General features: G+C 42.1%; 1 protein-coding gene across 5 annotated transcripts in view; it reads left to right on the top strand.

Moving 5' to 3' along the window:
* The window catches only part of khk (ketohexokinase), a 63,238-nt gene that overhangs the window by 5,721 nt on the left and 40,791 nt on the right, over positions 1-16,726 (top strand). For all 5 annotated transcript variants that reach the window (XM_078545810.1, XM_078545808.1, XM_078545809.1 and 2 more), the window contains exons 2-3: positions 2,870-2,968; positions 3,672-3,788. In XM_078545810.1, coding sequence (XP_078401936.1) covers positions 2,871-2,968; positions 3,672-3,788 — 215 coding nt within the window. In that variant the 5' untranslated portion in view covers position 2,870. The remainder of the gene's footprint in view (positions 1-2,869; positions 2,969-3,671; positions 3,789-16,726) is intronic.

Genomic DNA, 16,726 nt, shown 5'->3' with positions numbered 1-16,726 from the left:
TGACTCTTAATTGCCCTCTGAAAGGGCCTAGCAAGCCACTCAGTCGTACCAAACCATGACAGAAAAGTCAAAAAGGAATAAAACCAGATGGACCACCTGGCATTGACTTAGGCACCGGAATTGATAACAGACACCCAATACTGCAAAGTCCTCCTTACCAACATCTGGGAGCTCATGCAAAAATTGGGAAAGCTGTCCCACAGACCAGTGAAGCAACAGCCTGATATAGTCACAATCATACCTTGGAGCCAGTGTCCCAGACACCACTATCACCATCCCTAGGTATGTCCTGCCCCACTAGCAGAACAGACCCACCAGAGGTGGCGGCACCGTGGTATAAAGCTGGAAGGGAGCTGCACTTGGAGTCCTCAAACATTGACTTTGGATCCCAGTAAGTCTCCTGCCATCAGGTCAAATATGGGCAAAGGCACTTGCAACTGATTACTACCTACCCCCCATCACCCCGCTACCCCCCCCCCCCCCCCCCCCAAACACCACCACCGCACCCCACCCAGCCCTCAGCTAATGAACCAGTACTCCTCCATGTTGAACACTGCCTGGATGAAGCATTGAGGTGGCAAAGGCACAGAATGTATTCTGGGAGTGGGACTTCAATGTCCATCACTAAGAGTTGTTTGGTATCATCACTACTAACCAAGCTGTCTAAGTCCTGAAGGACATATCTGCCAGACTGGGCCTGCAACAGGTGGTGAGGAAACCAACAAGAGGGAAAATCCTATCAGACCTTGTCCTCGTCAACCTTCCTGTTGCAGATGCAACTGCCCATGGCAATATAGTGACCACTGTACAGTCTTTGATATGATGTCTTCACAATGAATATGCCCTTCATCGTGTTATGTGGGACTAACACCATGCTAAATGGGACAGACTCAAAACAGATCTAGCAGTTCAAAACTGGACATCTATGAGGCATTGTGGATCACCAGCAGCAGAATTGTAACTTCATGGCCTGGCATATCCTTCACTCAACCTAACCATCAAGCCAAGGATCAACCCAAGTTCATTGAAGAGTGCGGGGAACATGCCATGAGCAGCACGAGGCATACCTAAAAGTAAGGTGCCAACCTGGTGAAGGTACAATACAGGGCCACTTGCATGCCAAATAGCAGAAGCAGCAAGTGATAGACAGAGCTCAGAGCTAAACAATTCCACAACCAACAGATCAGATCAAAGCACTGCAGTCCTGCCTCATTCAATCATGCATAGTGGTGGACAATTGAACAACTAACAGGAGGAGGAGGCTCCACAAATATCCCTATCCTCAATGATGGGGGAGCCCAGCACATCAGTGCAAAAGACAAGACTGAAGCATTTGCAACAATTTTCAGCCAGATGTGCCAGGTAGATGATCCATCTCAGCCTCCTCCTGAAGTCCCCAGCATCACTGATGCCTCTCTTCAGCCAATTCAATTTACTCCACATAATATCAATAAACGGCTGAAGGCATTGGATACAGAAAAGGCTATGGGCCCTGACAACATCCTGGCAATAGCACTGAAGGTTTGGATCCCAGAACTAGCTGTGCCCCTAGCCATGCTGTTCCAGTACAGCTACAACACCAACCATCTACCCAATTTCCCAGGTATGTTCTATCCACAAAAAGCCGGACAAATCAAATCCAGCCAATTATCGCCCCTCGGCCTCCTCTCAATAATCAGCAAGGCGAAGGTGATGGAAGGTGTCGTCGACAGTTCTATCAAGCAGCACTTACACAGCAATAACCTGTTCACTAATGCTTAGTTTAGGTTCCATCAGGGCCACTACAAGGTACAAGTCAGGAGCATGATGGAATACTCTCCACTTGCCCGGATGAGTGCAGCTCCAACAACACTCTAGAAGCTCAACACCATCCAGGACAAAGCAGTCCGCTTGCCTTCTACCAACTTAACCATTTACTCCCTCCATTACCGGTGCAACACATAGTGGCAGCAGTGTGCACTATACACAAGATGCACTGTCGGAATTCACCAAGACTCCTTCGACAGCACCTTCCAAACCCACAACTTCTACCACCTAGAAGAACAAGGGCAGCAGGTGTATGGGTACATCACCAACTGCAAGGTCCCCACCAAGCCACACCATCCTGACTTGGAACTATATCGCCATTCCTTCACTGTCACTGAATCAAAATCCTGGAACCCCCTTCCTAACAGCACTGTGTAAATAGTCGCACCAGATGGACTTCAGTAGTTAAGAAGGTGGCTCACCACCAACTTCTTAAGGGCAATTCGGGATGAGCAACAAATCCAGGCCTTGCAAGTGACACCCAGGTCCAATGAAAGAATAAAAAATACTAACTGATGCTGTGATTTGGCTGATGTTCGTGTAAAGGAATTTCTGGAAGACAAGGAGCACATTCCTGAGGAGATTGTGCCTCTCACAAGGACACTGACTTCAAGATCAGTGCTTGGCAAACCTTTTATTATTGAGTGGAACAACAGATGGATGAATTGCGCATGTTGAAACAATGTCACATACAGGCAGTATTTGTGATCCACTTTCATTGACCCTTTATTTGCAGATGAATAAAGGTTTGTTAAACACATTTTCATGAAGACAGCATGCTTTCAAATTAAATATTATTTTCACAAACAATAAAGATTGAGCTTGTGACACGACACATTTTCTATACAGAGAGGATTCTGAAAATTCCTTGGCTGTAAATAGAAAATGTGGAAATACAAGGGTCCCAGCTGAAGTATTGAATCATCTCATCTCCTTATAGATGCTGTGCATTCTTTGTTTTGATTTCAGATTTCCAGTGGTTACAGATTTTCTCCAGAATTTTGGTTGTACAATTGCAGTGCAGATAATTAATGAGAATATTGTTCAATGTGTGTTATTACAGAATGGCTGCAAAAGAGAAGCAGATCCTCTGTGTTGGGCTAGTGTGTTTGGACATTATTAATGTGGTCGATAAATTTCCAGTTGAAGACACAGATACACGGTAAACAATATCATCAATGAGTTGTGCAACGAGTTAAAAGTTTTCAATCTTTAGCAGTTTTATTGGATTCAATTAACTAATTTTAAAGATTAATTGAGATTTTTACTGCTTTTTGTCTGATCTTTGACACATTTGCTATCCCACTACGTTCCAGAAATCCGGCAAGATTTCGTTTTGTTCGGTCACCGCTTTCATTTGAACATGGAAATTAATCTCTTGTTTTTTATCCAGTGTATTGGCATGAATGAAAAAGAAAAATATATTTGCATTTATATGATGCATTTCATGACCTCAGAATGTCCCAAAGTGAAATAGAACTCATGAAATACTTTTGTAAAATAGGATACGTGGCAGCCAATTTTCACATTGCAAGGTCTCACAAATAGCAATGTGATAATGACCAGATAATCTGTTTTACTGATGTTGGCTAGGTATGACTGTTGGCCAGGACACTGGGAGAACCTCACTATTCTTCTTTAAAAAGTGCCATGGGACCTAGCGGGTAGACAGGCCCTCAGTTTAACACCTCATCTGAGAGACACCTTTGACAATGCAGCATTGCTCAATATTGAGCTGGAGTGTCTGATTGGGGCTAGAATCCATTGATTGCAAAAATGCTATAAACTTAGCAAAATAAAACTAGGAATTTTGTTTTGAAACTATATAACCAAATTTCAATTCTCACTTGCATTTATTTTTTTAGATGTTTAGCTCAGAGATGGCAACGGGGCGGGAATGCCTCCAATACATGTACAGTTCTGTCATTACTTGGTGCTCCCTGTGGATTCATGGGCTCTCTGGCGCCTGGACGTGTTTCAGAGTAAGCTAGAATAATTGCTTTTATTGCGTCACTAAGCATTTTTGTATCTTGTCAGCGTGACACACTTCTAAAACTATTCTTTATGCTTAATGATACTTCATACATATTCTTCAGTTATGTTTAAAATTAATACATATTCTTCAGCTGTGTTTAAAATTAGTGTATGAATAACTTCCATGGTGACATGGATCAACAGGGTTGTAATCTGTGAAAGGCCGTTTGTACGGATTCCTAAGTGTAATGAGATGGACAAGAAAACCGTATTACCACATTTATGTACAGGAAAAATAAGAACATAAGAAATAGGAACAGGAGTAGACCATTTGGCCCCTCAAGCCTGCTCCGGCATTCAATAAGATCATGGCTGATATTGTGTTTCGATTTCCACATTTCCATCTAACCCTGGTAACCCTTGATTCCCTTGCCTAACAAGAATCTATCTACCTATGCCTTAAAAATATTCAATTACCCCGCTTCTACCACTTTCTGAGGTAGGGAATTTCAAAGTCGCACAACCCTTTGAGAGGAAAGATTTCTCCTCATCTCTGTCCGAAAAGGGCGACCCCTAATTCTGGACTCACCTACAAGAGGAAACATGACTTTAACTGATCAAAACATGAAATGGAATCACCCAGTTTTAATTATTTCATTTTTGATGAAAAAAAGACATGCTGTGGAACTTTTTATCTTGCACTTATCAGGACAGACAGAAGAATGCCAAATTTCAAAGGAAGCAACAAGGGAAAAGAGTGCTGATTGGTTGGCAAGTTGACTCTGGTCGAGGTGTTGCCTTGGCAAATGCACCAGGGAACTATTGTGCCCCCAAGCTTTTGTTTAATTCAAAAATGGCACAATGCCTGGGCATGTTCCTTTTGCCTGCAGAGTACAGGTCCCTGCGTATGAATATACATAGCTTCTAGCAAACATAAGTGAACCACATTGTGTGCCCAACTGATCATTTTAAATTGATTGTTAATGTAATTCTTAGCACACTTGGGATTGTTCAGCAAATGCTGTCCAATCGCAGAATCACATCTAACATTAGACATTATGTCCTGAGTTTTGCAAGCATGGGCTGGTTGAGTACAGTGAGTAACTCTGCCTATTGTGCAGGCTTTGAATTACAATACACCCTAAATGGTGAAAATACAACAAAACATCCAAAGATTGCAGCTTTTTATGAAAAGGTAAAGTAACCTTGCACCTTCAGATCCAAAAAATCTCAAGTTCAACCATTGCAAAAAAAATGCACCTTTGTGTCTTTATTTCTCTTCAATAAAAATGGTACAATTTTACCTTGTTGGGATTCAAACTCTTGTACTAAACCCAAGAGTAAGACTTATTGGCAAAAAGGACAATCACTAATTTAGAATGCAAAGTAGCAAAGTTTATTGGACAATAAAGGTTAATGTTTAACATTCCACTAATTGAGGCATGGCATGATTACAGTGTCTTTTCTGTGGATCTGAGGACTTCTGGGGTCTTCTCTTCTTGATCCCTAGGACCTAGCCTCTTGACTCTCGAAGTCTTGAAGATTCTATCTTAGTCAACTTACAAAAACCTCTTTGCAGTGTGAAGACTTCTAATTTCCTAGTCTATCTATTTTACAGCTGCTTACTGAATGCTTTCTCATTTTCTCTGTCTGTCTCTCTCTCTCTCTCCCCTAGACTACAATTACCGCTGAATGCTGAAGGCAGCTTTCACTTTCACTTTCTTCTTAAAGCAACTACATCTAGTCCTAATACTGAATTCTAATATTGATCTAATACTGATATCTTGGACTTCTTACAGCAAATCTTTAACCTTACGTCTGGATTCTTACAGAAATCCATAGCCTATAATCAACTCTGGGCTTCTTGTGGCAAACTCTAAAGCTATATTTACCTCTGGGTTTCTTGTGGTCAACTCCAAACCTTGGCTGTCGACTGGCACAACTACTAACTCCTAACTCTCTTCTGGTAAGAGCCCCTTTTAGCAAATCCCCTGAGGCCAATGCTACCCTCTGGCAAATGCAAAGACCCTAGTGCTGCTTCTCTATTTTTATACCCTTTTCTCAGGCAGCTTTTGCAACATTCAGCCCAAGTCTGAGCACCACTGTGTCAATGCAACTAATAACTTTACCCAAATATTTGTAACTCCTGATCAATAGGAAGTGAGCTCATGGCTTCCCTACAACAACCTAATCTCAGTTTACACCCTATATTTGCAATTCTTGACCAAGAGAAGTGCTTATGGCTTCCCTACAATAAACTAACCTTGACTTGTATCCTTTTCTTACAATTCTAACTCTCAGGCCATCCTTTTATCCAATCAGTATTCCAGTTTTTGCTTCTGTTCACTGTTAATGCCGGACTCACTGGAGCCCGAATGCAACATGTGTCCCAATTACAACCTTGGTTCACTTCTGTGTATTTTTTCCTCCTTAAAGCCATTATATAGTTTTACACTTAAAGAAGTGCCAACTTAAAAACTTCTTAACATTCCAATAATACATACAAATTAAGACTTTCCATCACTAAGCTTATGTACAGTACAATTTGTTAACTTAAGCCTTATTAATTACACAAATGTGTCAATGAGGTAAAGTCTAACAACCTGAAAGTCTGCACTAGATACTATCTCAGATTTAGCATTGCCAGTCATCTGTGAGCAGAGCCCCACATCATCTACAATCAACAGTTTATTGTTACTGTCCAATATGTAGTTATGCAGTATGTGTGTGTCCATTTGATCTCACAATTAAACCTGCTGCCTTGAATCAAAAACTGTTTAGGGCTGAATGGCCTACTCCTTCCCCTTGTTTCTCTGTGTAGTACCCACATGGTCAGTTCAACTAAGATCCCATGCTGTGCTTAATGAGGAGAGGCCATTCCAATGTTATCTCCAGCCTCCTATGTTGCAAACCTCATTGTCTCAAATTAATATATGTGAGAAACACAATTCTGTTCAGACACTTCTGTTCAGGCCTGGTATTTCCTGGAAGGTGCAAATGGGTAATTATGCCGGTGTATATTCTGATCCTTATGTTGATAACCTGCACCAAAAATTCCCAGAAAAGTCATCTGAAAAACAGCAGCAAACTTAATGATGGATCAGGGACCTTATGTTGAAAACACCAACTTGCATTTAACATCAGAAACCCAACAGTGTGGCACCATAGAAGTTCAGAACTGGCACAAAAGTTCAGAACAAGGCTTGAAGTGGAAGGTAAGGGTGGCATCTCTATCTGCTCGGAAATTACTTCACACTTTATTTTATTCTGGAAATCACTGTAAAAAGAAGTAATATCCATTATCTTTATATCCTCACTTACGCAAATAATATCACAAGAAGAATCTTGTGAATAGAAGAAACAGGGGGAGGTGGTGGCATTGTGGTATTGTCACTGGATTAGTATCTCAGAGACCCAGGGTATTGCTTGGCAGACCTGGGTTCGAATCCCACCATGGCAGATGGTGAAATTTTAATTCACTAAAAACCTGGAATTAAAATGATGATGACCTCGAAACCATTGCTGATTGTCGTAAAAACCCATCTGGTTCACTAATGTCCTTTAGGGAAGGAAACCTGCTGTTCTTACCTGGTCTGGCCTACATGTGACTCCAGACCCACAGCCATGTGGTTGACTCTTAACTCGTTGTCTCAAATTAATATTGCTCTCTGAACAAGGGCAATTAAGGATGGGCAATAAATGCTGGCCTAGCCAGCGAGGCCCACATCCCATGAATGAATAAAATAAAACAAGAAGAATCGAGAAGGAGGGCCTTGAATCTCAAAAGTAAGGACCTGTGGGTTTTCCACTGTGAAGTTCAGTGGTGCTGAGAGCAACAGCTGGAGACAGAAAAGGGGAAGGATCCCTATAAAGTTGCCTATTTGATACCTAAGTAGCTAGCAATGGCCCTAACAGCCACCTCACTGCCGCTATATGTTGGTGACCAGTGCCACAAAGAGTACAATGACCTGTCCAGACAAGGTAAAAAACTTGGTAATCTCTTTAAATTAGTAAAAAGAAACTAAATCAAAGTACCTTTTATCTTATTATTCTCATGTAGTGCTATCAGTATGCCCTTCTATTCAAGAAAGGAATAGGTAAGCTAGAAACTAGCTTACCTGTTAATGCATCTATGCTAGTCATCTCAGCTACTCATTGTGGTAGCAAATTCCACATTCAAGCTATTCTTGCCATAATATTTGCAATTGCTGCATATTGCAGTATTGTTTCATGTTGTTTAAAAGCTCAAGTGTTGTGAGATACAGTTTTTGAATACTGAATAAACAGTAAGTGGAAGATAGGTCTTGACGTTTAAGAAAGGATATACTTGCATTGGAGGTGGTACTGCAAAGGTTCACTAAATTGGCCCCTGGGATGAGGGGGATGTCTTCTGATGAGAGGTTGAGTAAATTGAGCCTATATTCTCTGGAGTTTAGAAGAATGAGAGGCAGTCTCATTGAAACCTACAAAATTCTGAAGGGGTTTGATAGGGTTGATGCTGAGAGATTGGCTGGAATTTCCTGCCCTTTTTAGCATTAGGTGTCATGGCAGACATGAGCAGACAATATGGCATTAAGGCCAACAATTGGCTTTACGCTGTTGTGAAACCAATTTGCAATTGTCTGCTCCGCTCATCAATGGTGGGCCATGTTTCCCGCTGCCAGACATTGGGAATGTTATTTTAATACATTTGCATCCAATTATAATCCCTGCTTGCCGGAATCATCCCCCCACACTGGATCATCCCAGCACGTTAGCATGAATGCACGCCGATGTGTTTCACAACTTTACATAAGTGACATGCGTCTCACGAACCGCACTTCACTCGGGACTTGGAGGTTTGTTTGCCTACCTTGCTTTGGGCAGTATTCATGGTCACCAGTGCCAGGCTTAGCAGGCAGCACCACGTCACTTTTAGGGAGGCTCACAGGCAGGTCTCTATCTACCAAACCAGCTGTAAAGCAGGGGTAGCTTTTCAACGGCTGCAGAGTGAGGGCCGTCCTGGGGAAGGGAGATGTCCCAGGGTATTTGTGGGGGCACATGTTGATCTGTGCAAGTGGCCTCAAGATGGTGAGGGCTGAAGGTTTGTGTGTGAGAGTGAGTGGTGATGTCCCTTGAGCTGGCAGTGAATGAGATGCTAGTGAATGTGTGATGGCCTTGTGGGTGTGTGAGTTTAGAGTGATGAGATGGTTGCCTTACCTGGCAGCACAGATAAGATCATTCATCTGTTTTCTGCACTGGATGGCTGATCTCTTGTGTCCAGCATTGGCACTGACCACCTCTGCCACTGCTTCCCAAGCCAGAGTGGTGAGACTCCTTCGGCCAGAGCTGGGGTAGAGAACATCGTGGCCAGCCTCCACAGTGTCCAGAAGGCGTCCCAGGAATGTGTCCCTGAACCAGGGGGGCTGCATTCTTCTTAGCTTTTGGGGCCATGTCTCCACCAGTGCCCTCCTGGGCTGCAAGCATTGAGAAGTGTGCGTGCAGCTGCAGTTTAAATATGGTGCCCTGCGTGAGGAAGCGACAAGGTAATGGTGTGGTGGGCAAATTGGAGGCCACCTGCCAGTGAGATGGCATGTTTCCTGTGGCTGCATAATTAATGAGGTGGGGATGGGACGATGCAGCGCAAAAAGCTGCCATTGTGGCCGGTGGGTAAAATGTTGTTTTTCCCACCTGCTGCTGCACTTAGTGCAAATCTGGGACAATTCTGCCCATTGTTTTTGCTGGTTGGGGAATCTAAAACACGGGGACACACTCTCAGGATAAGGTGCCGATCAGTTAGGACTGAGGTGAGAAGAATTACTTCATTCAAAGGGTTGTGAATCTTTGGAATTCTCTACCCCCAGAAGGTTGTGGATGCTCCATCGTTGAATACGTTTAAGGCTGGGCTAGACAGACTCTTGGCCTTTCAGGGAATTAAGGGATTTGGGGAGCAGGTGGGAAAATGGAATTGTAGCCCAAGATCAGTCATGATTGTATCGAATGGTGGAGCAGGCTTGACAGGCCGTATAGTCTATTCCTGCTCCTATTTCTTGTGTTCTTGAAGATACACCATGCCTTTTAATATAGGAGTTTGGCAGAGGGTAACAGAAAGCTGCTTTCGGGTTCAAATGTGTTTGTTTATTCAGCTTGGTGCCCAGTATTGACAAACTCCTGTTGCCAATCTCTGTTGCTAGGGGAGGGAAGTTTTTATAAAGAAGCAACAGAGCCCCTAAGCATGCTGGCACTTCAACACCTGCAACTAATACACACTAGGTCAATGTTCTGTGCACCTCATCTATATCCCTTTTCTCTCCACAAGACAAAGTGCTGTGTAACATGCGCAAAAGCCATCTTTCTCAAAGCACCCACAATGCATGAAGAAATGGCCCTCTGTCCCTAAGGATGGCATGGTGCCTTACCTGTGGTGCCTTCTGGGGTTGGCATTGTCAGTACACTGTAAGCTGAGTTAAAGAGGCCTTTGGTTTGTCTCTTGAGCAGCAGTCTGCCCCAGTACACTGTGATTGAAGTGGAGGAGAGGGGTGACCTGTGCTTCCTTCCTCACTCATCAGCTAAGAGAGTTGCCCCTTTGTCAGCTCCAAGCCTCCCGAATCACAGCCCGAGCCCTCATCAAGGCAGTGGTGACTGAGGTTTATTCCCTGTTGTCCGATCAGAGTTCATCAAATTATGAAATGACCAGAAATGCAACCCTGAGTGCATACAAGCTGGTACTGGAGGAGTACTGCCAAAAATTCCAACCTTTCTGCAAATGGCCTGAGCAAACTTACATCAAGTTCAAAAAGGTTAAGCAACATACTTTCAACTGATGGATACAGGCACTTAAGATGGATCCCACCTATGAAAACCTCAGAGATGTGATTCACCTCAAGGAGTTCAAAAACTCACTCCCCCTTCCCATAAAAACCCATGTTGAGGAACAGAGTTTTCAAAGTCAGACAAGCAGCCAGCATAGGAGAGAACTATGAATTAACACACAGACCCTATCACAAGATAAACTGAGATCTGATAACTCTTACAGGCTAAGGAGAGATAGGGTGGATGTAGACAAAGCGCAGTCTTAAGAGAGTAGGGAAGTAAAACAGATCAGCCTCCAACTTTTGAAAGAAGGAACCAAGATGGTAAACTGGTAGGAGCATGCCTGGTGCATTTTCAGTGTGTAACATATGGACAAAAAGGGAAGGTAATATGCACCCTAAGGGAAACTATTAAACCCATGTGTTGTAGAAACAGCAATTAAGGGGTTAAAGACTTTACAGACAGTACAGTAACAGAAATTTATTTATTACAAACCTTGAAACAGAAAAGACATCTCCTCAGCAGCCTGTGAAATTTGATCCCCACCAGGACTCAAGAGATGAACTTGAGTTTCCACTTGGCTGAAAGCTCACCTAAGGCCACAAGTCTGTTGGCATTAAAATTCCCAAAGCACTAAGAACAGATGCTAGTGAAAATCCGAATCTGCTGGACAACACACAGCTGGGATTTAAAGGTGGACAAAGGATAGAAGTCACCAGGCTTTCTAAACAAAAGTCTTTCTAAGACCAGGTCCCCGACACCAAAAGAGACTTAATTAAAATTGTGCCTCATCCAAAATAAGTGATGAGAAACTCAAACTTTATGTTTGGATGCCTGAATGAATGTGTGTCTATTTGATCCTTTTTTTTTTGAATGAAAATTGTAATGAAATGCTTGCTGCATTGGCAGGGAGGTGTTATAAAGCCAGAAAGTGCTGGAAAAACTCAGCAGGTCTGGTTGCATCTGTGGAGCGAGAAACAGAGCTAACGGTTTGAGTCCAATATGACTCTTCATCAGAACTGTCAGTTGCCAGACCTGCTGAGCTTTCCCAACATTTTCTGTTTTTATTTTGGATTTCCACCATCTGCAGTATTTTGCTTTTATATAGGTGTATATCGAAAATGTCTTTATTTATTGGGCTGAAACCACTGCTTGGGCTTTAAAAGAACAAACAACAGCATTTCAGTGACTTAAAACAGCAGCTTCTAACATGGCTGAATATTTGCATAACTGTACCCTACAAATTCCAAAGCCATTAAGATGGGGTCAGCCTGTCTAGAGACAGCCCATCTTAAAGGAGTGTGAATGAACCATCCAGAAAATATCCAGGCAACCTGTATATTCAACTGGGTGTGGACCAAGCCATCAGACGCAATCACTTTGGACAATGAACCCTGGAGCCATTCTACCACTTCTCACCTGATTGTAACACCAGCTTTGAATTCCAGATTTATTTGCTGATTAATTTAGAATTCCACCAGCTGCTATGGTGGGATTTAAACCTGTACCCCCAGAGCATTAGCCTGGGCCTCTGGATTACAAGTCTACTACATTACAATCCTCCTGTGTTTACATCCATGGGAGCAGCAGATGCAGAAAGGAAGCAATGGAACTAAACAAATATATCTATGGTCTGAATGATACTTCCAGAGTGTGGTATTTTTGAATGAGATCTGTTTCGCTGAAAATAGATTGTGTTCAACTAAAAGCAGTGCAATGTTTTATTGGCATCATTAAAGGAAACCTTTCTGGAATCTTCATGATGAATTGTTATGACCCAGCAGTTGGTAGCTGAGTTATTTAAAAATCCCAGAGGAAAACTTTAAACAACTGTCATAACCTATATTTTTAAGTGGTATGTTTGAGATGTAATTCTAAATTCAGGAATCAGACCACCAGCAGTTAATCATATACACATGGCTACAAATTACTACTATCATAAATTCCCAAACTAATCTCCATTAAGGCAACAGCAACCCATAGACTTAACTAGACACTAGACAAAGCATTTTTAACTTACGAATTCAAAATGAGGTTCCTCCCACTTTGGTTCCTGTGGAGACAGTTGTCGGCTTACAGCTACGTTGATCTTACACTGACTCTACCTCTGCCTTGTACACACATAACTGCTATCGGTTATATCCAGCACATCTCATTGAATGTAAATTCTCATTGTATCACCATCTTATTTGAACTCCACCTCTTCTAACAATAAAACCCCTTTCATAGTACCAATTTTATTAGTAATATAAACATTGTTTGGTCTCTGCTAGCTAGGTGCCAGATTTCACCCCACTTCTTGAATGCTCTATTCAAAAAATGCAAATGTACTCTATCTATCTTACATCTCAAAATTAATACACATCAAAGCACCCAGACTAGCTGGTTTTAATCCAGTTAAGACACACCCACAGACTAAACTTCTATTTTAAAAGAAAAATATTTTCCAATAATATATACATTATAGCTTCATGACATGAATGTTGATGATTTCTTATGGTGTTGCACTGTGAAATTTGAGAAATGTATTATTAATAAGATTTGGAGCCAGGCTTCTGGAGTTTTTAACTATATTAGATTAGATATTAAGCAGAACAGGTCTGCAATAACTTTAAATCAATAATCTTAGCTAGAGAGTGTTACTCCTGACCTGGTCAATTGAACTTGATCATCAGAGTAAGATGATGTACAAAGCAATTGTAAAACTTGATTAATCAGTTGAGCTGCTGAGGCATTCAACCCTACCCTAAATCTAACTCTAACCCTAAATCAGAAGCTAGTTTTGGTATATTGGAATTGAGGACTACGATGAAACACCCTGATGTTGAGAATATTTTTTTTATTCATTCATGGGATGTGGGCTAGGCCAGCATTTATTGCCCATCCTTGCTTAAAAAGCATTTAAGAGTCACATGCAGGCCAGACCTTAAGACGTAGGAGCAGAAGGACCAGGTATGGACAGCAGATTTCCTGTGAACCCGGTGGGTTTTTCCAACAATCAACAATGGTTCCATGGTCACCATTAGACTTTTAATTCGAGATTTCTATTGACTTCAAATTCCACCATCTGCCATGGTGGGATTTGAACCCAGGCCTCCAGAGCATTACTGGGTCCTGGGTCTCTGGATTACTAGTCCAGTGACAATATCGCTACGCCACCACCTCCCCCTGTAAAGCAAGTAAAGCAAATGCATTTCTCCAGATTTAGGCGACCTGAAGAACATGAAGCTAGTCACTTTTAGTGATACTTGGATCTGCACCTTAAGTGCTGTAAACTGCAGGGCTATGGGCCGGGTGCAGGAAGGTGGGATTAGAAAGGGCACCTGGGTGTCCTTGGGCTGGAATGGACAAGATGGGCCAAGTGGCCTCCTTCTGTGCTGTAACTTTTCCATGGTTCTATGGTTCTATAATAGTCTTCCCGATGGGTATTCTAGTGTAGCTGGAAAATATTGTCCTTTAGCTTGGGCAGCTAAGAAAATAAGGGGTCATTAAAAGTACTTTGGTTGGTGAAACACTGGCTCTTTTGGAAGCAGTGGATATGGGATTATAACTGTCACTTTTAGTGATAATCTGTGAAACAAACATACTGAAAATAATATACCATTGAATGTTTTGTATATAATCATTAATTGTGGGATAATGTACATTCTATGAAAAGTGTGAGTAAGAAAAGTTGGTGGATTGTACTTGCTGGCTGGAGACAAATGCTGGAACAAAAGGAAATATCTAGAGTTAAATGGGTGGATACTAGTCATTAATTGTCGGATTGTTTTCCAAAAATAAATTAATGTAGGAAGAAATTATTAAGGTCCTGGAGGAGGGGCATCTCACAATATAATGCTTTTACAGAATTAATTTTAGATTTAATTTGTTTTAAAATTTCAGTTGCACATATTAACTCTAATTTTTTGCTTAAAGAGAAGGGAACAGTTCATTTTTGTATATTAATTGTGTTTAATGCAAGTGGAGATCATTAACTGGGGTTTCACTCGAGTTCATATAAATAGACACAAACCAGAAAGTGGGGGCTGAGTTAAGAGGTGCATACTTGTAATGTGTAACTTTGTAAATAAATATAAAAGTGTGTAAAGGTTGCTTTCAGTTCTATCCTTCAACTGGTTTTCACAGGGGGCCACCACCTTCTGCCCTGCCTCAGCAACATGCAGGTCAAGATTCTTCAGCACATTTTGTTAGTTTGCAATGTGCAGCAGATCAATATAATCCTTACCATGGAGGTGTACTATAGCCACCCTACCCTAATCTGACTATTTAGCACCCCGCCGATCCTCTTCACCATCTATCGAGTCGCTGTATGTGCACAGTTGGACTTGCCTGTGCTTCGTTTTTAGCAACATAGAATGGTGTCAAAAGCCATGGCTTCAAGGTAGGCTTTGTCAACCAGGATCCATCCATCACTTTGCTTGACCTGCTGAGTCATTTGTAGCTGGTACAGTGGCAAGGAAAAAGGCATTATGATAGCCCCCCTCCTTTTCAGAATTTAGGCACAGTATCCTTTGATAGGCATCACAAGCAACTTGCACACTGAGCAAGTTGAATCCCTCCCTGCAGAGAAATGTGACTGGTTCCTTGAGTAGAGCCTTCAGTGCCATATGGGTCGATCGCCTCCTGCACCCCGAGGAAGACAGAAAAGTTTATAGCCCCGTCTCTCTGCTTCATAAGGGGCATATTTGATAAAATCAGATGCTCTATGGAAGAAAATGGTGGGAAAGTAAGTTGCAATGAAGAAATAAGAAATTTACAAATGGATATGTGAATTTATATATGTGTATTGAATCGAATTAGGTGAATTTGGCAGATGGAGTTTAACTATATGGAGTATAAGTGTGAGGTTATCCATTTTGGTCAGAAGAATAAAAAGGCGACTTATTATTTAAATGGAGAGAAACTTCAGAATGCTTCAGTGCAGAGGGATCTGGGTGTCCTCGTGCATGAATCGCTGAAAGCTAGTATGCAGGTACAGCAGGTAATAAGGAAGGCAAATGGAATTTTGGCATTTATTCCTAAAGGAATAGAGTATAAAAATAGGGAAGTGTTGTTGCAACTGTACAAGGCATTGGTGAGACCACACCTGGAGCACTGTGCACAGTTTTGGTCCCCTTACTTGAGGAAGGATGTAGTTACATTATAGGCGGTTCAGAGGAGGTTCACTAGATTTATTCCAAAGATGCGGGGCTTGGCTTATGAGGAGAAATTGAGCAGTTTAGGCCTATACTCGCTAGAGTTTAGAAGGATGAGAGAAGATCTAACTGAGGTATATAAGATGCTAAGGGGGATAGACAAAGTAGACAGGGAGCGGATATTTCCCCTTGTGGGGCATTCTAGAATGAGAGGCCATAGTTTTAGGCTAAGGGATGGTAGATTTAAATCAGAGATGAGGAGGAATTACTTTTCTCAAAGGGTCGTGAATCTGTGGAATTCACTGCCTCAGAGTGCAGTGGATGCCGGGACGCTGAATAAATTTAAGGAGGAGATAGACAGATTTTAATTAGTAACGGGTTGAAAGGTTATGGGGAGAAGGCGGGAAATTGAAGTTGAGGCCGAACTGAGATCAGCCATGATCATATTGAATGGAGGGGCAGGCTCAAGGGGCTGAATTGCTTACTGCTCCTAGTTCTTATGTTCTTATGTTATGTTAAGAGGTCATGTATTGAGTGTGTTGAATGCAGGCTCTCCCAGCTCCTTGGCTAAAGTTATAGAAATCTCCAGTGGATGACTGGAAGACACTGAAACTCTAGAAATTGAGGGACATTCTCAGTTTATTTTCGCTAACAAGGGCCAGAAATGTCATGGCTTCAAATTTTCCTTTCATAGAGGTGGCCAATCCCTCCTAGCGGCCTGTGTACACACAGCTGCTCCTACATGTTGGAATGACATTCATTCCCTGTACACTGTATGAGGCAGGTTGGTGGTGGTGGTGCAGGGTGGTAGTCGCATGTTTGCTACAGTATTCTGCCATGATTCCTCACTTGCTGTGCCTGCTGCCTCACCTCCTTGTCCTGATCATCTATGATAATACAGAACTGGGAAATGTGCAGTCGAAAGGTCATTTCAACATTTTGACCTTTTGAATGCTTTGAAAGGGGTGGAGGTCCTAAAACTATTGTCTTCAGACACTCAGAATGTACAAAACAGT

Source organism: Cetorhinus maximus, chromosome 7, assembly GCF_964194155.1.
Source record: "Cetorhinus maximus chromosome 7, sCetMax3.hap1.1, whole genome shotgun sequence".
NCBI lineage: Eukaryota > Metazoa > Chordata > Chondrichthyes > Lamniformes > Cetorhinidae > Cetorhinus > Cetorhinus maximus.
Note: the sequence above shows the minus strand (reverse complement) of the source record. Positions and strands in the feature narration are given on the sequence as shown.